The 21,135-nt window shown below is 41.1% G+C and overlaps 3 protein-coding genes across 3 annotated transcripts in view; 2 read left to right on the top strand and 1 right to left on the bottom strand.

Annotated features, from left to right (window-relative positions):
• Positions 1-1,091: 1,091 nt before the first annotated feature.
• LOC109902594 (ribonuclease P protein subunit p21) lies at positions 1,092-2,803 on the top strand. Its single transcript, XM_020499074.2, is given in 6 exon segments — positions 1,092-1,424; positions 1,510-1,610; positions 1,797-1,879; positions 2,103-2,237; positions 2,578-2,621; positions 2,624-2,803. Coding segments are annotated over 6 exon segments (519 nt in total). The 5' UTR covers positions 1,092-1,367; the 3' UTR covers positions 2,723-2,803.
• Positions 2,804-2,976: 173 nt separating this feature from the next.
• aqp12 (aquaporin 12) lies at positions 2,977-4,484 on the bottom strand. Its single transcript, XM_020499073.2, has 3 exons — positions 3,792-4,484; positions 3,488-3,604; positions 2,977-3,389 (listed from the first exon to the last, which is right to left on the bottom strand). The coding sequence occupies exons 1-3, from the start codon at positions 4,384-4,386 to the stop codon at positions 3,268-3,270; spliced, it is 834 nt and encodes a 277-aa protein (XP_020354662.1). The 5' UTR covers positions 4,387-4,484; the 3' UTR covers positions 2,977-3,267.
• Positions 4,485-10,336: 5,852 nt separating this feature from the next.
• Positions 10,337-21,135, top strand: part of gpc5b (glypican 5b) — a 73,765-nt gene continuing 62,966 nt past the window's right edge. Inside the window, exons 1-2 of the mRNA XM_020499075.1 lie at positions 10,337-10,768; positions 17,826-17,987. Coding sequence (XP_020354664.1) covers positions 10,603-10,768; positions 17,826-17,987 — 328 coding nt within the window. The 5' untranslated portion in view covers positions 10,337-10,602. The remainder of the gene's footprint in view (positions 10,769-17,825; positions 17,988-21,135) is intronic.

Raw genomic sequence — 21,135 nt, 5'->3', positions numbered from 1 at the left:
CTATTATATACCTTCATTGCAAAACTGTGTGTTTTAATCAATTAATTGGTGACGTAATATATTTAGTATAATTTTAGGGATGCTTGAGAGGGTAAGAACTGTTGAGGAAGAAGTATATTCAGTTGTAAGTGAACATTTAAGAACACAGTACTATGCTTTCTTGAATATTTTCACTGATGGATCTAAGGACCCTTAAACAGCGAGGACAGGTGCAGCTTTTAGCGTTCCTTAGTTTAAGGTGGCAGTGACAAAAAGAGCAACGGATAATTTATCGGTTTACACAAGGGTGTTGCTGGCCATACTCTTGACTGCAGAGTGGGTGGAGGAGGTGAGGCCAGACAGGGTAGTTATCTGCTCTGACTCTTGTGCAGCACCGATGAGCTTAAATTAATGTGTGTCTCAGAGAAAACAGTATCTATTGTATGAGGTTTTATAGGGTGAGACATGGGGGTATTTGTCATGTTCTTCTACGTACCAGCTCATGTGGGAGTAGAGGGCAATGAAGAAATGGATGTTCTCGCCAAGCAGGATTTTAAACATCCTGATGTTGAGATGGAATTGTCAATCAGTAAAGCAGAAACCAAGTGGTTAATAAAAACAGTGTTTAAAATATAAGGGCAAGAGTTGTGGAAAAGAGTGGGAAAGGGAAGACACCTGTATAAGACTCAGGAAAGGTGGTGGGCAGGGAGGTCCTCAGGTCGAGATAGAAGGGGCAAAAGTATAATCACAAGGCTGAGACTGGGTCACAAGACTCCATAGTACATTGGAATTGGTAGGAAAACATCATACTGGGAGGTGCGATTATTTTCAAGAGGAGATGGAGACAGTGGAACATGTTATATTTCAGTGGCTGCAATATGGGAGGGAAAGGGAGAGAATGTTATTATATTTAAGGTGTAATGGGGTTGAAGAGCCAATGTTAAGTGAACTGCTGGGGAAATCTTCAGGAGATGTGGTATTTAATTATGTATTTTGTTTCCTTAGGGATACGAGAATATTAGGTAGGATTTAGTCCTTCCCTGTTTCTGGTGCACACTCCAGTCCAGTTGGTGGCGGTAATGCACCATGAAGTTGGTTGTCAACTGCCATATAAAATCTACAAGACAGTAAAAGCACCCTGGCTCCCTGGTTCAGAGGTAGATCAGTTACCAGAGGGTTTATCTAGCTATCTAGCTAACTAACTAACTAACTAACTAGAAGCTTGTGAAGCTAGCTGAATTTGAGGCTACATATTTTCCTGTTGCCTGTTAGGTAGCTACTTACCATTCTGGGGATACATATAACTAGCTAGCTAGCATAGCTACCTAGTTAGCCTACATAGTTAGAAGTTAGCAGGCTAATTTAGCATAGCAATCCACATCTATGTAATGGCAACAAACTTGAAAGACAAGGAAGCCTATCAAAGACTAAACTTTCTATATCAGGTACGTTTTATTGATTTCTAGTACTTTATATTTTGCTAACTGATTTGCACAGATCGTGGTTTCATGTGATATTGATTTCTTGAAGGCTGCACACTGTGTTTTGTCTCAAACCCCTGAGAATGTGGAATTGGCTCGTTTTTACTGCTTCACTCAGAAGACCATTGCAAAACGTTTGGTGCTGAGACAGTGAGTAGACTATAACAATATCGTAAAAACTCTTGTAAGAAAAAATATGTGCTTACATTTCCATCAATAAAGGTTGCAACTTTCATGTCACGTTAAGAATACATGACAGAAATTGTCAGTTTGAAACATGTCTGCTAAAATGATGACAACTAGGGCATGACTAGAATGTTATTGACATCTTTATAGAGACCCCTCAGTGAAAAGAACATTATGTAAGAAGTGCTGCTCTTTGCTGGTCCCAGGAGTAACTGCCACAGCCAGACAGAGAAGTAAGTATATAACTAAATAGATGGCTCATCCGCCACCTAATCAAAGCCAAAACATTGTTGCAAGCTATTTGTCGTTCGAGTCCTTCTCAATACAAACACAGATGAAAACAGAGTTATGGTTGTACCTAGCAGTTGGAGACATTTATATCTCATGATCAGATTTTTAAAGTACTGAGTGAGAGTCCAATGTCATTACATGTAACCCATGCTTTATTCTCTTCAGGGATTAAGTATAGAAACCGCATGACTGTGCTGCAGTGTCTCAGCTGTGGACAGAGCAAGAGGTTCCTTAACAATCCGAAGCATCGCCTGTGGGTGGACCAGTCTGAGGCCCAGCTGGAGAACCAATCACAGCCAGGTGAGGTTACCCTGAGACAACTCCACTACATTACAGTTATGGTTCATATTAGTGAGGCGTGGGACAACTAAGGACCGTCATGCATAGGTGAATTAAGAGTTTTGAGTAGTTGGACTGCGTGATTTCCACAGATAGTCTTGTACGCATGGCACCGGTATAAATTGCATGTTGGCTATGTGGGGAAAGATAATATATTTATTATTTCCAATGCAGGTGTATTAAAATTCAGCTTCACATTTGTTACATTTTCATCTCAAAAGTTAGCTTTTTCTTTATGCCACTTTTCATCCATCTCAGAGGAAGGCCATGCTGTTTAACATTTGTCCTTTCTGTTTTGCAGAACAAGGTCACTCCACTAAAGAGTTGCAGAAGGAGAAAGCTGATGGACCCGTATCTCAGAAATCCTCTACAGGGCCTTCCTCTACCCAGCACCAGGTGTCTCCATCAAAGCCCTAAACCTGAGCCCTGTGGCCTCGGTAGCCTAGTCACAACTGGACATAGCCTCTTTGTGTGGTATTGACACATATTTTCAACAATTTCATTAAAAACATTTTGATATGAGCATATTTTATTTGGCTGGTGACAACCTATTAGCATTACATCAGTGGTATTTCGGTAATGGATTATAGTTGTAATTGGTTGAGGTTGGTAAAAATGCTAAAAAAAATGTATGGATTGAGTTTTGTGTATACCTCAACTTGTTCACAATGTACAGTAAGTTCAGGAACGACAACCAATGTTAAATGTTTAATACACATGTTTATTTAAAATAGTTATTTTCAATTGATGTATTACTTCTGAAAGAACACAGGTTGTACATGAGATATAAAATTGTATCATACATGTACAGATCTTATTATTCTATAGCCCACCCCTTTTTGTCAGTTTAACCTAAGGAGAGAATCAGCTGTTGAATATAGTGCTCAGTGCATAATGAAACATCCCAATAAGAACAAAATTGAGCATTGCATTCCTAATGCACTCTAGGTCCGTTATTGCATCACCTGAGGTGGATGATTTTTATATTCTTTCACTTTTTTTTATCTCCCTCCCCCTTTGGCACCCGGAAGTGGGTTTTCTGGGAATACAGCAGGTTCTTGGTAAAAATCCTGGGAATGTGGCCCATGTACAGGAGAAGGGCAAGCGTCATTCCTGAAAAGAGGATATCTGTATTACAAGCTTGATAAGCAATTATGCCTCATTGTCAAGGATCAGGTGTTTGTATGTAACAAAAATGTTGTTTGACTTACCAAAAATGGGCCCAAGCCAGTAGACCACTGAGTACTCCGTAAAAGTGAACCCAGGACAGTAGAAGGTAAGGCCATAGGCCAGGGAGGGGTTCAGGAAAGCCATGGTATAATCACTGGCTGAAATACAAAGATGAGTTCTCCAATAATGAACTTATTAATGCAGCGATCATCTGCAAAAACTTTTTTTTTTTCTGACGCACAGATATAACATAAAGGAAACAGTATATAGGCCTATGCAACATTAATGATGATCTCTTTACTGAAATCTAAGTTAGAGGCATGATTGTCATGATGGGCTACTTACCTGAATGGGAGAAGAAGGTGAGCACAGCTGCAACAAGAGGAACCCGAATCAGCGCAGAGCGACGTTTCAGGCTGAGGTATATCAGATAATAGATGAATGCACACACACACTCAGAAAATACCCCCTGCACCAGGGAGACACGCAGGGCTGTGCTGCACTCCCTTGACATCAGGTTCTTGATCATGTGCATGTCGTTAAGCTCCAGGGCCCAGTAGTAGCCAGCCCCAAGCAGAGCCAGGTGTGCCCCCAGGAACTGAGCAGCCAGAGCCAGCAGAGTGTGCAGAGTAGGGGTCTCCAGCAGCAGGAAATTCATCAGAGTCAGGGAGGGGTTTCCAGTGGCTCCGGCACAGATCACACCATGGGTAAGCAGCACTAAAAACAGTATGGTTAGAGTCACGTCCGGACCCAGTCCTCCTGCCCACTCGCCCACCTCTTTAATGGTCTGCACCTCCAGCCAGCATGCCACCAGCACATACGAGGCCGGAAACTCTGCTGCAACACTCAAACGAGGCCATTTTCTGAAAAGGCTTCTAAAGGCTGCACCAAACACCACAACAGTGAGAAAGTAAGCAAGGGAGACATTGAGTCCAGACATAGTTAGGTTCACCGATGATACTACACCTTGCTGGTTCTGCTCACACAATGTATGACTTGTTGCTCAGTTTGCTGTCTGTGTGATTGTGACAACGTGGCACATGGAGAAGCGTTTTTCTTATCACAGAAACACCAGCTTTTCATCCCACACCACCTGCCAAAATACACACTTCCCTTCTCAAGGTCAGGGAAGTGGCTTTGCCCCATTGATAAGGGCAAAGGACTACTGTAACTTAAACCAAATATATAGTTTATTGACACCAAGAAAAAAAGTATTGTTACCTGGTCTGATCCCACTAAAGAATATACCTTACTTTGATTCAGTTTCTCCTCTTCTTATCTATGTGTATTACTCTCAGGCCCAGACTCTAGGCAACTAAATAGGAACATGGAACATTTAGTAGAGACTGTATTGGTTGACTGATGAATGTACAGTATCAGTAAGCTTACTTTGTATTATTGAACCACTGAAGCGGCATTCTCACATGAAATTGGCTTAGCTATTCCATAAAGAAATATATTTATTGAATCTTATTTATTTAGCTATTTATTCTGCTATGTGTCAATCTATGTTCATTTAAAATTTTTGTAATTTAGCAGACCAATGTAGACACTCCTATCCAGAGCGACTTACAATATAGTAAGTGCATACATTTTCATACTTTTTCGTACTGTTCAGTCTAATCCTCCTTAACCCTTGTCTAACCCTGTACTTACAGGAATAATTGCATTGTAATATTAGGGCACCGTTAAGGTCCGTGCTATCCGGGAACCAGGGGTGGAATAAGTGCCTAATTGTCACAGTAAAAGTAAAGATACTGTAATAGAAAATGACTCAAGTAAAAATTATAGCCACCCAGTAAATTACTACTTGAGTTAAGGTCTAAAGATATTTGGTTTTAAATGTACTTAAGTATTAAAAGTAAATGGAATTGCTCAAATGTACTTAAGTATCAACAGTAAAAGTATAAGTATAAACCATTTCAAATTCCTTATATTAAGCAAACCAGAAGCGGATAGCCAGGGGCACACTGCAACACTCAGACACCATTTACAAACGAAACATTTGTGTTTAGTGAGTCCTCCAGATCAGAGGCAGTAAGGATGACCAGAGATGTTCTCTTGATAAGTGTGTGAATTTGACAATTTTCCTGTCAAAATGTAACCAGTACTTTTGGGTGCCAGGGAAAATGTATGGAGTAAAAAGTACATTACCTTCTTTATGACTGATTTGTCCACCTTTGATGTTTAAGCCTCGTTGGCGCAGTAGGCAGCGCGTCAGTCTCATAATCTGAAGGTCGTGAGTTCGAGCCTCACACGGGGCACATGTTTTGCATAGCCCTGCTACTGGCTTTATTTAAGATTTCAATTTACCTATGAATGCAAACACAGTTAATACGTCGATGAGGAAGATATCATTCCTTGAAGTTACGGAATTCATATTAGATAAACCCCTGCAGGCTGGACATGAATATATACAGTGCATTCAGAAACTATTCAGACTTATTTTAAAATTGATTGAAAAAAAAATCCCTTCATCACTCTACACACAATACCCCATATTGACAAAGCAAGAACAGGTTTTTAGAATTTTTGGCAAAAAATATAATAAAATAACAGGTGCATCCTGTTTCCATTAATCATCCTTGTATATGTATATATATATATATATATATATATATATATATATATATATATATATATATATATATATATATATATATAAAAACAAAAACAGAAATACCTTATTTACATAAGTATTTAGAACCTTTGCTATGAGACTCAAAATTGAGCTCAGGTGCATCCTGTTTCATTGATCACCATTGATCTGTTTCTACAACTTCATTGGAGTCTACCTGTGGTAAATTAAATTGATGGACATGATTTGGAAAGGCACACACCTCTCTATATAAGGTCCCACAGTTGACAGTGCAAGTCAGAGCAAAAACCAAGCCAGAAATTGTCCTTAGAGCTCTGAGACAGGTTTATTTTGTGGGGAAGGGTACCAACAAATTTCTGCAGCATTGAAAGGGCCGAAGTACACAGTGGCCTCCATCATTCTTAAATGGAAGAAGTTTAGAACCACCAAGACTTCCTAGAGCTGGCCACCCAGCCAAAATGAGCAATCGGGGGAGAAGGTCCTTGATGGAAGCCACTCCCCAGTAAAAGACACATGATAGTCCGCTTGGAGTTTGCCAAAAGTCACCTAAAGTCTCTCAGAACATGAGAAAAAAGATTATCTGGTCTGATGAAACCAAGATTGAACTCTTTGGCCTGAATGCCAAGCTTCACGTCTGGAGGAAACCTGGCACCATCGCTATGGTGAAGCATGGTGGTGGCAGCATCATGCTGTGGGGATGTTTTTCAGCGGCAGGGACTGGGAGACTAGTCAGGATCGAGGTAAAGATGAACGGAGCAAAGTACAGAAAGATCCTTGATGAAAACCTGCTCCAGTACACTCAGGACCTCAGACTGGGACGAAGGTTCACCTTCCAACAAGACATGGACCCTTAACACATAGCCAAGACAATGCAGGGGAGGCTTCGGGACAAGTGTCTGAATGTCCTTGAGTGGCCCAGCCAGAACCCGGACTTGAACTTGATCAAACATCTCTGGAGAGACCTGAAAATAACTGTGCAGTGATGCTCCCCATTCAACCTGACAGAGCTTGAGAGGATCTGCAGAGAAGAATGGGAGAAACTCCCCAAATACAGGTGTGCCAATCTTGTAGCGTCATACCCAAGAAGACCCAAGGCTGTAATTGTGGCAAAAGGTGCTTCAACAAAGTACTAGGTTATGGGTCTGAAATACTTATGTAAATGTAATATTTCCATTTTTAATTTGTAATAAATTCGCGCAAATATCTAAAAACCTGGTGCTATGTGGTGCTATGTGGTATTGTGTAGATTGACGAGGGGGAAAAAACAATTTAATATATATTAGAATAAGGCTGTAATGTAACAAAATGTGTTAATGTCCAGGGGTCTGAACACTTTCCAAATGCAATGTATACTGAATAAAATATAAATGAAACATGTAAAGTTTTGGTACCATGTTTCATGAGCTGAAATAAAAGATTACATATATTTTCCAAAATTCTAAAAAAGTATTTCTCTCAAAGCACACATTTGTTTACATCCCTGTTATTGAGCATCTACTTTGCCAAGATACCTGACAGGTGTGGCATATCAAGAAGCTGATTAAACAGCATGATCATTACACAGGTGCACCTTGTGCTTGGGACAACAAAAGGCCGCTTTAAAATGTGCAATTTTGCCACACAACACAATGCCACCGAATTCTCAAGTTTTGAGGTAGCATGCAATTGGCATGCTGACTGCAGGACTGTTCAGCAGAGCTATTGCCAGATCATTTAATGTTAATTTCTCTACCATAAGCCGCCTCCAACGTAATTTTAGAAAATTTTGCAGTACATCTAGCTGGCCTCACAATCGCAGACCACGTGTAAATGCCAGCCCAGGACCTCCACATCTGGCTTCTTCACCTGTGGGATTGCTTGAGACCAGCTACTCAGACAGCTGATGAAACTGAGTATTTTTGTCTGTAACAAAGCCCTTTTGTGGGGGAAAAACTCATTCTGATTAGCTGGATCTGGCTCCCCAGTGGGTGGGCCTGGCCCCCAATTGGGTGGGCCTATGCCCTCCCAGCACCTCCCATGGCTGCGCCCCTGCCCAGTCATATGAATCCATAGATAACTCCAAATGTCATGTTATTGTTTTAAATGTTTTTGCCAAAACCTAAGAACAGAGAACCCATTAGGCCTACAGTACCTTCAGAAAGTATTCACACTTTTTCCACATTTTGTTGTGTTACAAAGTGGGATTAAAATCAAATTAATTGTCATTTTTTGTCAACAATCTTTTTTATATTAATGGAAAATAACAACCTAATATATTTTTATTAGGTAATTCTACCCCCTGAGTCACTACATGTTAGAATCACTTTTGGCAGTGATTACAGCTGTGAGTCTTTCTGGGTAAATCTCTAAGAGTTTTTCAAACCTGGATTGTACAATATTTTCAAAATTCTTCAAGCTCTATCAAGTTGATTGTTGATCATCGCTAGACAGCCATTTTCAAGTCTTGCCATAGATTGCCAAGCCTATTTAAGTCTAAACTGTAACTAGCCCCCTCAGGAACATTCAATGTGGTCTTGGTAAGTAACTCCAGTGTGTATTTGGCATCACGTTTTAGGTTACTGTCCTGCTGAAAGGTGGACTTGTCTCCCAGTGTCTGTTGGAAAGCAGACTGAACCAGGTTTTTCTCTAGGACTTTGCCTGTGCGTAGCTTTATTCCTTTTATTTTTATCCTAAAAAACTCCATAGTCCTTGCTGATGACAAGCATACCCATAACATGATGCAGCCACTACCAATTCTTGAAAATATGAAGAGTGTCAGGCATCTGCATACTGGTGGTGAAGTCAGGTGCAGGAGAGCAGAGAATTGTGAACAGGCGCACACTTTATTACGGTAGGAGAGATATACAGATGGACACAGCTGCGTCAAAAACCTCCTCCAGCCAACAAGGCAAAGTGTATAGAGCGCACAAATGTCACACATAAATGTTTAGCAATATAAATACGCTTCGTGAAAACACACAGAATATAACAAACGCTTAGCCTAGTGTGTACAACACCTAACACACAAATAATTTCACACAAAGACATGAGGGGGATCCGAGGAATAAATACAATTAGTGTGATAGGGGAATGCAAACCAGGTGTGAATGGAACCAGACAAAACCAATGGATAATTGAAGAATGGAGCGGCGATGGCTAGAAAGCCGGTGACGTCGACCGCCGAATGTCGCCCGAACAAGGAGAGGGGCCGACTTCGGCGAAACTCGTGACAAAGAGTTGTACTCAGTGATGAGTTGTATTGGATTTGTCCCAGACATAATTCTTTGTATATAGGAAAAGTACATTTCTTTGATAATTGTTTTGCATTATTACTTTAGTGCCTTATTACAAACAGGATGCATGTTTTTTAATGTTTTTATTCTGTACAGGCTTCCTTCTTTTCAGTCTGTCATTTAGGTTAGATTTGTGGAGTAGCTACAATGTTATTGATGCATCCTCAGTTTTCTCCTATCACAGACATTTAACTCCGTAACTGTTTTAAAATCACCGTTGGCTTCATGGTGAAATCCCTGAGCGGTTTCCTTCTTCTCCGTTAACTGGGTTAGGAAGAACTCTTGTATCTTTGTAGTGACTGGAATTATTGATACACCATCCAAAGTGTAATTAATAACTACACCATACTCCATGGGATATTCAATGTCTGCTTTTTTATTTGAACCCATCTACCAATAGGTGCACTTCTTTCGAGGCATTGGAAAACCTCTCTCGTCTTTGTCGTTGAATCTGTGCTTGAAATTCACTGCTCAACTGAGGGACCTTACAGATATTTTGTTTAATAAAAATATATATATATGTATTTAACTTTATTTAATTGTACGTGTGGGGTACAGAGATGGGGTAGTCATTCAAAAATCATGTTGACACCATTATTGCGCTCAGAGTTAATCCATGCAATTTATCATGTGACTTGCTAAACACATTTTTACTCCTAACTCTATTTAGGCTTGCCATAACAAAGGAGTTTAATTCTTATTGACTCGAGATTTCAGCTTTTTATTTGTTTTTCATTTGTAACAATTTCTGAAAACAATTCACTTTGACGTTATGGGTGTTGATCAGTGACACAAAATCAAAATCGAATCAATTTTAAATTCAGGCTAGAACACAACAAAAAGTGTGAAAAGTCAAGGGGTGTGAATACTTTCTGAAGAAACTAATATGTTTTTTTTTGCTGTCTTGTGTGTGACCGAGCATTTCAATAGTGTATGTTGGTTTGCACGGTGTGTACGTGTACGTGTGTGTGATATTCAGAGAGAGAGAGAGAGAGAGAGAGAGAGAGAGAGAGCGAGAGAGTTCGCAGCTGTAACCTACCAAAGAACGGTGTTGCACATTCTGAAGCACATGGATTTTAAGGTGATAGCGTTAGAGTGTAAACGTCGTGCGCTCTATCGAACAGACCCAAGAATGTGAAATTTGAACAGACCGATGCAGTTGATAAGGACAGCGAATTTGTTTTGGGATTGTATTTGACTACTTTAATAGCCTATTAGGCTACTTTTACAAACGGCCATACCACTGCCAGGATACCATCATAGTCTATCTGATTGAAATGGTGTAATGTTCCGAAGGATACTCCAACGCGTTGACTTTTGGTTGATTTGGGTAACAGTTGTACTATGTGGAGCTTCTGGTGCAGGAGCGCACAGTTGCCATGAGGTTAAAACGGCTTTCCAATTGCGCCAGATCGGCTCGTTGAAATGGGTCCCCGAGGCACCTGGAACAGGTTAGTGCACACTTGATCTAGCAGGTCCTAACACATGTTGTGTCCAGGAGCCAGATTCCCGCCGCTTGTGCACCTGTGCGTGCTGTGCACCCGTTTCTTTTCCATTCTTTTCCTTAAGGTCTTTTCCTTAAGGTATTGATACCTCACAATCATAGAAATGTACAAATAGTTTACATTAATGTTAAGTGTCATTTTGCCTTTCAGAAAAAATGAAGTTCTTACTCATGTAAAAGCGTACACATGGTTCCCTGTGCTGTGAATAGGACAAATACACATAGTGAACAATGACGTATAGGCTACTTCATTGGTAGTGACAGCAGTAATGCGCTCATAGGATCGTTCACATTGTCAAAACTCGCACAAATACATTGCAAGCTTACTCAAGTTTTCTCTCTGATACTGAAATTATATTTCCTTTCCACATTAATGCATGTCATCCTCCTGATCCGAATATCTTTTTCGGCTACATCAGACAGAGATATGCCAATGAAAATGTTATAGGTTAGGTGATGGATGGCAAAATGAGCAAAAACTGTGACAAAGATTCAAGAGAAAGATTCAAGCAAAACTGCCTAGCAAGTAGGCCTAATAGTTAATGCTTTATCTTTATGTATAAATCATAATTCCAAGAACTGGATGTGAGTCCCAAGGGTCCCAATCTTTTATTTGGTTTGCTTTTCAAATACTGAGCTTATTATATGGATGCCATGGCCATAACTGTCATAATCGATAACATTGCAGTTATATCAGCTCATAATTCAGCAAACACCAAAAAAGCATTCACACAATTTCAACCAATGTTCAATAATTGTTTATTAAAGGTGTATAAACTAAACACCTACTAAACAGATTATAACAACTTGAAAGTTAGAAGCCCCTTTATAAATATTTTTAAGTATACCTTAATATGAAGTGTGAGTCAAAACCATTTTGCAATTTAGTTTGGAGATAGTATCATAATCAAATATCCCATTAAAACCAAATAAATACACAAATGCACACAAATATTCTCTCTGTCTCTCTCTCTGTCTCTCTCTCCTCATCTATATTGGTCAGATCAAGTGACCCGAGCCCCAGGGGCCACAATAACTGAGCTGCGTGTTGTGTGTGATCATCTACAGTACATACATACAGGTCATTAGGTTTAATAGACTGCTTGTCCTGCTAGAACATCATGGCTATACTTTATACTTCACCTTTTATGGGGTACAAACTTGTTGTTTTGCATATCAATTTCATGTTGTCTCAATGGCACACGTAGATAAAATGTAAAAAATACAATTGGGCCCTCTGGTTTGCTTAATATAAGGAATTTGAAATAATTTTGATACTTAAGTATATTTAAAACCATATACTTTTAGACATTTACTTTTAGTATTTTACTGGGTGACTTTCACTTTTACTTGAGTCCTTTTCTATTAAGGTATATTTACTTTTACTCAAGTATGACAATTGGGTACTTTTTCTACTTTCTAATAGAAAGTCTACACCTCCTTGAACTTAAAAAAAAATATGTTTTGTTGTGTTACAAAGTGGGATTTAAATAGATTTCATTGAAATATTTTGTCATTTATTCCATAATGTCCAAAAAATATTCAAAATAAATATTCAAAATACACAAAATATCCCATAATGTCAAAGTGAAAATAAAATTCGACACATTTTTACCAAGTAATAAAAATTGAATAACAAAAATATAGTAATTGCGTAAGTATTCACTCCCTTTGTTTAGGCAAGCCTAAATTAGTTCAGAAGTCAAATTTGGCTTAACAATAAGTTATATGGATTCAGTCTGTGTGAAGTAATTCTTTTTTAATGACTACCCCTTCCTCTGTCCCCTGTACATGCAACATCTGTAAGGTCCTTCAGTCAGGTATTGAATTTCAAGCACAGATTCAAATACAAAAACCTGGGAGCTTTTCGAAAAGCTTGCCTGGTTAAATAAAGGTAAAAAAAATAAATAAATAAATAAATAAAAAGATATGGGTAACACTAGCAAATCAGACATTGAATATTAGGGCTCCCGAGTGGTGCAACGGTCTAAGGCACTGTATCTCAGTGCTAGAGGCCCTACCTGGTTCAATCCTGGGCTGTATTACATCCAGCTGTGTTCGGGAGTCCCATAGGGCAGCGCACAATTGGCCCAGTGTTGTCTGGGGTAGGGTTTGACCAGGCTGTCATTGAAAATAAGAATTTGTTCTTATCTGACTTGCCTAATTAAAAAATAAAAATGTATCTTTAAGCATGGTCAAGTTAATAATTATACTGTGGATGATGTATTAAACCACTCAGACACAAAAATGATGCAGTTGTCCTTCTGAACTGAGCTTGAGGACAGGAAGGAAACTAATTAGAGATGTCATCATGAGGCCATTCATTGGTGATTTTAAACAGCTACAGAGTTCAATGGCCTAAATGACAGAGTGAAAAGAAGAATACAGATATACAGAATAAGTGCAAGTCACTAAAGTAATACTGCAAAGGAATATACTTTTTGGTCAAAATGCAAATCCTTATGTTTGGGGCAATTCTAACACAACACATCACTGAGCAACTGCCTCTTTATTTTCAAGCATAGGGAGTTTTTCAGGATGAAAAGAAACAGGATGGAGCTAAGCACAGGCAAATTTCAACTAAGCACCTGCTTCAGTCTGCTTTACACCAGAGACTGGAGAGGAATTCACCTTTCAGCAGGACAATGACCTACAACACAAAGCAACATCTACACTGGAGTTGCTTACCAAGAAGAGTGTTCCTGAGTGGCCAAGTTACATTATTGACTTAAATATGCTTGAAAATCTATGGCAAGACTTGAAAATGGTTGTCTTGCCATGATCCCTTGCCATGATTGACATGAACACTTTAACAGAGGTTGAATAATAAAAAAAATAATAAATAGCAAATATCGCACAATACAGATGTGCAAATCCTACAATGTGATTTTCTGGATTTTTTAAATAATTTTGTCTGTCATAGTTGAAGTGTACCTATGATGAAAATTACAGGCCTCTCTCATCTTTTTAAGTGGGAGAACTTGCACAATTGGTGGCTAACTAAATACTTTTTTGCCCCACTGTATATGCACTGTATATTCATGTGTGGTATTGTATGATCACTGTGCCTTTTGGAAAGTACCCCAGTGTTTAACTGATTTATTTCAGTCTTAATAAGCCCCCTGTTCCTGTGTCCCTCTGCAGTGTCTATCACTTGCGCTGTGGTATTTTAATGTACAGTGCATGCATAACATCTTGTCCTTGGGGGAAAGTGTCACAGACACTGAATCCAGCCACAGCAATGCATTCTGGGGCAAATGGGGGCTGACTCCAACAGCTGAGGAGACACTGGGCTTTGTCTATTAGCACACTGAGCCCCTTTCCCTTCACTGCTGTTTGCCCTCATCCTTATTAACTGTCACACACATTGTTTGCATAAGTTGGGTAGAAAGTTTAGCAGGTAGAGGAAGCACAGAAAATAGAGTGAGATGCTCGTATTCATTTAGAGGGTGATCACATTGAGGAGTGGATGTACGGGTGGGTTGTGGAAGATGTTTTTCACCACTGTGCTGCCGATGCCCAGTAGTGTAGGGCATATTGTGGTGGTAGTGGGGATTGGGAAGGGGCCTGCTTTTTCCCATCTCGTGATCCCAATCAGCTGTTCTTCAGCTTGGTTTATAGTAGCTTGTCAATGTCAGATTCCTCACACAGGAGACAAGGACGGTAATCATGAATCCTCACGCTTTCACTGCCTCTCAACCCCCTCTCAGGAGCTGGTTGTGAATGTGTATGACACTGTGTCCTGTCCTCCTCATCGCTCAGCTCACCTCCAATTCTGTCCTCATACGTGGGATTGAAAGACATGTGAGATTTACTGTTTACTGTTTAAGACTTACTTTTAAGTGATATGAACATGCAGCGGTTGTATTAGGGCTTCTGAGCCTGAGAAAAGCCATACTTGCGAGGACCAGACAGACATTGCTATTTCACACAACTGTGATAACATTTTGATACTTGAACAACAGAACATCCAGTGCATGTAAGTCTACATTAGCTGTCATCAGTCACATGATTGATTTGTTCACACAATGCTGTCATGATTGACACGTCCAATGATTTAGGCCTGGTTGAGTTTTTAAGCATGTTAACTCTGGTGAGCTTAAACTCAGCTGCATCGCTCCGTTTCCTTCTGCATCTTCCTCTCTCTGCCCTGTTGGAGCTCTTGTATCTGGACTTTGATTCAGCCAGTTCTGGCCAGATAGCCAAAGTCTATTTCTGAAGCTCTTTCTCTCTCTCTCTCGTTCCTGGCTCCACTTTCACATGCTGGTGTATTAGTTTCATATGGGAGATCAAGCTGATGGTGAGCCAGCTTGGGGGGGTGGGGGTGGGTGGGGGGGTGGGGGGGAGTGGGGAGGTGAGCGAGGACATTGGCTAGAGTGGCTAAGGGGTGCCAGGGTCACCCTGGACCTCATCCAAATGAGATTGTATTAGGGGACTCTTTGTTAACTGAAAGGGAACTTGAAAACAGTATACACTGAGTGTACAAAACATTAGGAACACCTTCCTAACATTGAGTTGCATCCCTTTTTGCCTTCAAAGAGACTCAATTCGTCAGGACATGGACTCTACAAGGTATCGAAAGCATTCCACAGGGATGCTGGCCCATGTTGACTCCAATGCTTCCCACAGTTGTGTCAAGTTGGTTGGGTGTCCTTTGGGTGAGGGACCATTCTTGATACATGCATGCCCGACTAGCATCACCACCCTGGATGGTTCCGACCTAGAATATGTGGACGTCTATAAGTACCTAGGTGTCTGGCTAGACTGCAAACTCTCCTTCCAGACTCATATCAAACATCTCCAATCGAAAATCAAATCAAGAGTCGGCTTTCTATTCCGCAACAAAGCCTCCTTCACTCACGCCGCCAAGCTTACCCTAGTAAAACTGACTATCCTACCGATCCTCGACTTCGGCGATGTCATCTACAAAATGGCTTCCAACACTCTACTCAGCAAACTGGATGCAGTCTATCACAGTGCCATCCGTTTTGTCACTAAAGCACCTTATACCACCCACCACTGCGACTTGTATGCTCTAGTCGGCTGGCCCTCGCTACATATTCGTCGCCAGACCCACTGGCTCCAGGTCATCTACAAGTCTATGCTAGGTAAAGCTCCGCCTTATCTCAGCTCACTGGTCACGATGGCAACACCCATCCGTAGCACGCGCTCCAGCAGGTGTATCTCACTGATCATCCCTAAAGCCAACACCTCATTTGGCCGCCTTTCGTTCCAGTACTCTGCTGCCTGTGACTGGAACGAATTGCAAAAATCGCTGAAGTTGGAGACTTTTATCTCCCTCACCAACTTCAAACATCAGCTATCTGAGCAGCTAACCGATCGCTGCAGCTGTACATAGTCTATTGGTAAATAGCCCACCCTTTTCACCTACCTCATCCCCATACTGTTTTTATTTATTTACTTTTCTGCTCTTCTGCACACCAATATCTCTACCTGTACATGACCATCTGATCATTTATCACTCCAGTGTTAATCTGCAAAATTGTAATTATTTGCCTACCTCCTCATGCCTTTTGCACACATTGTATATAGACCCCCCCTTTGTTTTCTACTGTGTTATTGACTTGTTAATTGTTTACTCCATGTGTAACTCTTTGTTGTATGCTCACACTGCTATGCTTTATCTTGGCCAGGTCGCAGTTGCAAATGAGAACTTGTTCTCAACTAGCCTACCTGGTTAAATAAAGGTGTTCTCAACTAGCCTACCTGGTTAAATAAAGGTGTTCTCAACTAGCCTACCTGGTTAAATAAAGGTGTTCTCAACTAGCCTACCTGGTTAAATAAAGGTGAAATAAAAAAATAAAAAATAAAAAAAACACATGGGAAACTGTTGAGTGTGAAAAACCCAGCAGCGTTGAAGTTCATGACAAACTCAAACCGGTGCACCAGGCACCTACTACCATACCCTGTTCAAAGACACTTAAACCTTTTGCCTTGCCCAGTCACCCCCTGAATGGCACACATACACAATCCATGTCTCAATTGTCTCAAGGGTTAAAAATCCTTCTTTAAACTTTCTCCTCCCCTTCATCTACACTGATTGAAGCAGATTTAACAAGTGACATCAATAAGCGATCATAGCTTTCACCTGGATTCACCTGGTCAGTCTATGTCATGGAAAGAGTAGGTGTTCTTAATGTTTTGTACACTCAGTGTAGATGCCCATCAGAAATAAATGTAGAGAAATAATGTGTTGGAACCATTTATTCACTATTTATTTATTAAACTATTTGAGTAAGTATTATTAACCACATTTGGTCAAAGCTTCTAGCACACTTGAGCTATGTATTTCATATTGACACCTCAGTTGAGGTGTGTCATGTTAAAGATTGTCTGTTATATTGACAAGATAGTCAAGTGACAGCTCTAACAATGGAAATACATTGCCTCGTAGATGAGAGGCAGACGGGAGGAGACGAGATCAGGTGGGACCATTCTAGCCAATGAGAGGGCAGATACTCGTGTGACCAACAGACCCGTGTGACCAACAGACCATAGAGATAGATGGAGGACTCATCTCTGTATCTGTGCCATTATAGCGTCTGTGACAGCATGGGCAGTGCAATTGAGGTTATCTCCATTTTTAGGTAGTCCATTTTCTTTGGCTGATTGTTCCCAACTCATAGGAATCCCCACCTAGTTGACTACTTTAAAATGGTGAAAGACCTCAAGGGCAATGTCCATGCTATCTCTATGACAACATCACAACTCCGATATATAGTACATTTCTTTCAAAGTTGCCGAAATGCCACCTGCATCCACTTATATCAGTGAATTCGTAACAACATAACCATTAAGAAACTTCTATTGCAATTACATTTTTTGTTGAACAAATTCAACACTCTCATTGACCTCTATACAGAAATTCCTCACTATGTGGGCTTGTTTTTATGGACAGATTTTGGGCGGAGTAAAACCTCTCGCTTTGCTTCTTCCTCTCTAGTCAGGTTTGTTGTTATAATATGTTTCCTCTTCTTTCCCAGATGGTGAGCTGCAGATCTGCAAGCACCCAGGCCCGTCATGTTGCACACGCAAGATGGAGGAGAGTTACCAGGCAGCAGTGCGCAGAGAGACTCTCCAGAACATCCGTTCCTACAGCTTTGAGCTCAAGTACCTCATTGTGGGCCATTCCTCTGCCTTCCAGGGTAAGGATATGGGGGGCCTGTGGGACAGGGCGAGGAGAGGGGCGTGGGATGATGTTAGAATATATTCAACAAAAAATGTAATTGCTATTGAAGTCTCTTAATGGTTAGGTTGTTACGAATTCACTGATATCCCGAGAGAGCCATGATTCACTGAGAACCACTTCAGTGGCATTTGATATTGGTTTTGTACTGTTCAATATTGGCTTTTAAAGCAAATATTTAGCCAGGCCTCACATTGAGAAATTAATAACTTGACTACTGCGCTCTGTATCTCTATCTGTCTATAGCTTTCTGTCTTTCAAGATGTCTGAGTCTGTCTCTGCCTCTGTCACGCTCTCTCTCTCTCTCTCTATTCAGTCATGTAGAGTAGAGAATACACAGCAGGTCTTGTTCTGAACCAATGAAAGACAGGGAGGGAAAAATGTTTACATTCACTGAGTATCCCTGGAGATGTGTTAACATTTGAATCAATCTGTCTCTCTAACGAGCTGTCCTGAATGGGAAGGAAGAATAGTGGGGTTATCCTGCTCTGCTTTTCACAGAGAGGGCTGCTGGGCGGTTGCCTGGCTACCCAAACTCCTTGCTCCTGCCAAACTCTATGCCCGCCCATGGACGTTCGTTTCTTCTCCGCAATGAGTCTGGATCTGAGTACCTTCCCTACTATTTCTAGAATGGCAATACATTCTAGATCGTTTGATTGCTCCCAGAAACCGATGGGTTGGGCGTTTATAAAATTAATACTCTGATTGGTTAGAGATCCAATCGCTGATTACTTTGTTTTATACAATATCCTTCATTTTGATGTCAACACAAACGACTTCAATGATTGCACTCTCAGACTGAAGTATGTAGCGAATGATAGAGCAGCGGAATAATTCAGTTTGAGTCGTCAGGCAAGCTGGGTGGCTGGTCCCTGGCTTCTCAGAAAGGGAGGCTTTCTGGGCCTTTTATCTCTGCTGAAAGACAGATGATGTCAGTGAGTGATGTGAACAGTGTCCTCTGAGGATGCCTGCCGGGTCACTGCTCACTGGGCTTTCAGCAGTGGGTTTGCTGAGGTAACCTGATCTAATTGGCTTCTAGAATAAGGCATCTCATTACAACAAACATTTCACACAAAGCATTATCATAGCAGTTTACATGTATGTGTTTACATGTATGTGTTTACATGTATGTGTTTATGTGTTTATGTGTGTTTACATGTATTTTTGTTTTGTGTCTGTTTCTGTGGATGTATGTTGTGTGTACAATGTGTTTAAGTGCCTCAAACCTGATGCAGTTGGAGTTCAGAGGAAGTACACTCGAAAATGTTAATATTTGCATATTTTGCTGTCATTCTGTATCACTTTCAGATGTGATCATTAGCCTTTTGCTGTACTTGTTAATGTGTATATAATGTTCGCAGCATTTTGTTTACTGCTGTATTCCCTCTCTACTGAGTACTTCTGTAAACGCTACCCTCTGGTCCCCCTGACATCTGCTTCATTTCATCTCTCCTCTGAAGCTTTTCACAAATTGGTCTCTGGGAAAAGATCTAAGGTCCTGCCATCTACTTGTGAGAAATAGGTGATGGACACTAATGGTTACAAATGTGATTCATGAGTTACATCTGAACCTCATTTTGACCAGGCTCAGAATGCGCCATAACACCCAATAACCATTCAGCAGCCTAAATAAGCTTGAGTTAATTTAGGCTTTAGGCTGTTGCAGGGCCTATACCGGTCTGTATCCCTACACTCCATGCCCACCACCAAAGACTACACATTTACCCAAGTACCTAAGCACTACTTGTTGAAACCCTCAGAGGTTAGAGTAGATTGGACAGACTTACTGACACAACCCTGCCAGGCGGTGCAGAGACATGACACTGATCTTGCCATTTAGAACCTGCCAAGCTCAAACTTATGACCAGGGTGTGTCTTGGCCCAATGTGGGTGTTGGGGGTGGGAATGGGGACCAGGCAGGGCATATGGGGTCAGCACTGCAGAGACCTAGGATATCCCCTTCAATCTGTCCCATTAAGGAGCCTATAGCATGAATGGACGACATGGCCAGGACAGGAGTCAGGATAGCAGTCTTGGGACTCAGTAGTCAGTTATGGTGCTTGATGACCTGCATGCCCTCCTGTCCAGGCTGCTGGTCTGTCCCTATCACAGATGAGCATGGACTCATCACATGATCCCTAAGTAATCCCTGCCCTGTCACTCGATGCCCCTGTGTTTTGGACGCCGTTGCTAGGATAGGATACGTCCACATAGGGAAAAGAGTTGGAGATCCCTGATTCAGTGCACCTGGTTTTGAAAAGTGAGACTTATGCCCTCTGTCTGTGGCCCACATAGGGTTAAGATCTCCAGCTTCCGTCCAGGAACCTGGAGGTGCGCACCAGTATCACATTTACAGCTCGGTCGTTCCCACACCCGATTTGCTGCGCTGTGTGTATGTGTGTGTTTGTGTGAATATACAGTATACATATGTTCCTGCATTGGTGTGTCATTGGAAGCCTGTCACTCTCTCTGTAACTCTATATTGGTAGTTGCAGCGTGGCTTAACCTTCATGACAGGCTCTTGTGGAACTGATTTGCACACATAATTGGAAACGCATGTGGGTGAAACTGAGAAGACTGAGGAGGAGTCCGTCCTGACATGAGACTACAGTTGTAGGTTGTCGTCTGTCTGTGTAAAGGGCACCCAGAGGCACCCCATGGAAATGGTTTGTGTCCCACACACACGGGAATGTCTGAACCAGCCCTCTTGTTGGAAACACTCAAGAATGCAGATATAGCATGGTTAAATAATTTATCATAGTACATTTCAAATACTGTTTTTGTGTGTCTGTAAATCAGAAAAAGAAAAAAAACACAATTTCACAACCTTTAAACGTTCATATGTCTGTGATGATCAGTGAATTGTTTCTTGACGTTAGGATGATATGAGTAGCACCGCTGATCCTACCTCTGTCTCCATCTCAGTCTCCAGTCTGCTACATATCCAGGTGCCCTGGTGTCAGAGTATGGGGTATACCCGTGGCCGTGAGTCCAAGCTGGTCACACAGGGATACATTTGGCCCTGGAAACTGTAGACTGCATGCCAGTCATCTGTGTCTTACCGGGTCCCTTTGATTCCAGTCAGCTCCTAGGTTATATGAGCCAGC

Source organism: Oncorhynchus kisutch, linkage group LG13 (genome assembly GCF_002021735.2).
Source record: "Oncorhynchus kisutch isolate 150728-3 linkage group LG13, Okis_V2, whole genome shotgun sequence".
NCBI lineage: Eukaryota > Metazoa > Chordata > Actinopteri > Salmoniformes > Salmonidae > Oncorhynchus > Oncorhynchus kisutch.
The sequence above is the reverse complement of the archived record's forward strand: the minus strand, read 5'-3'. Positions and strand labels throughout refer to the sequence as shown.

Coding starts and splice junctions, on each gene's coding strand:
- aqp12 (XM_020499073.2), bottom strand. CDS start 4,386: ATGTCTGGACTCAATGTCTCCCTTGCTTACTTTCTCACTGTTGTGGTG. Junction 3,605..3,791: donor CACCTTCTTCTCCCATTCAG/GTAAGTAGCCCA, acceptor TTTGTATTTCAG/CCAGTGATTATACCATGGCT. Junction 3,390..3,487: donor CTGGCTTGGGCCCATTTTTG/GTAAGTCAAACA, acceptor TCCTCTTTTCAG/GAATGACGCTTGCCCTTCTC.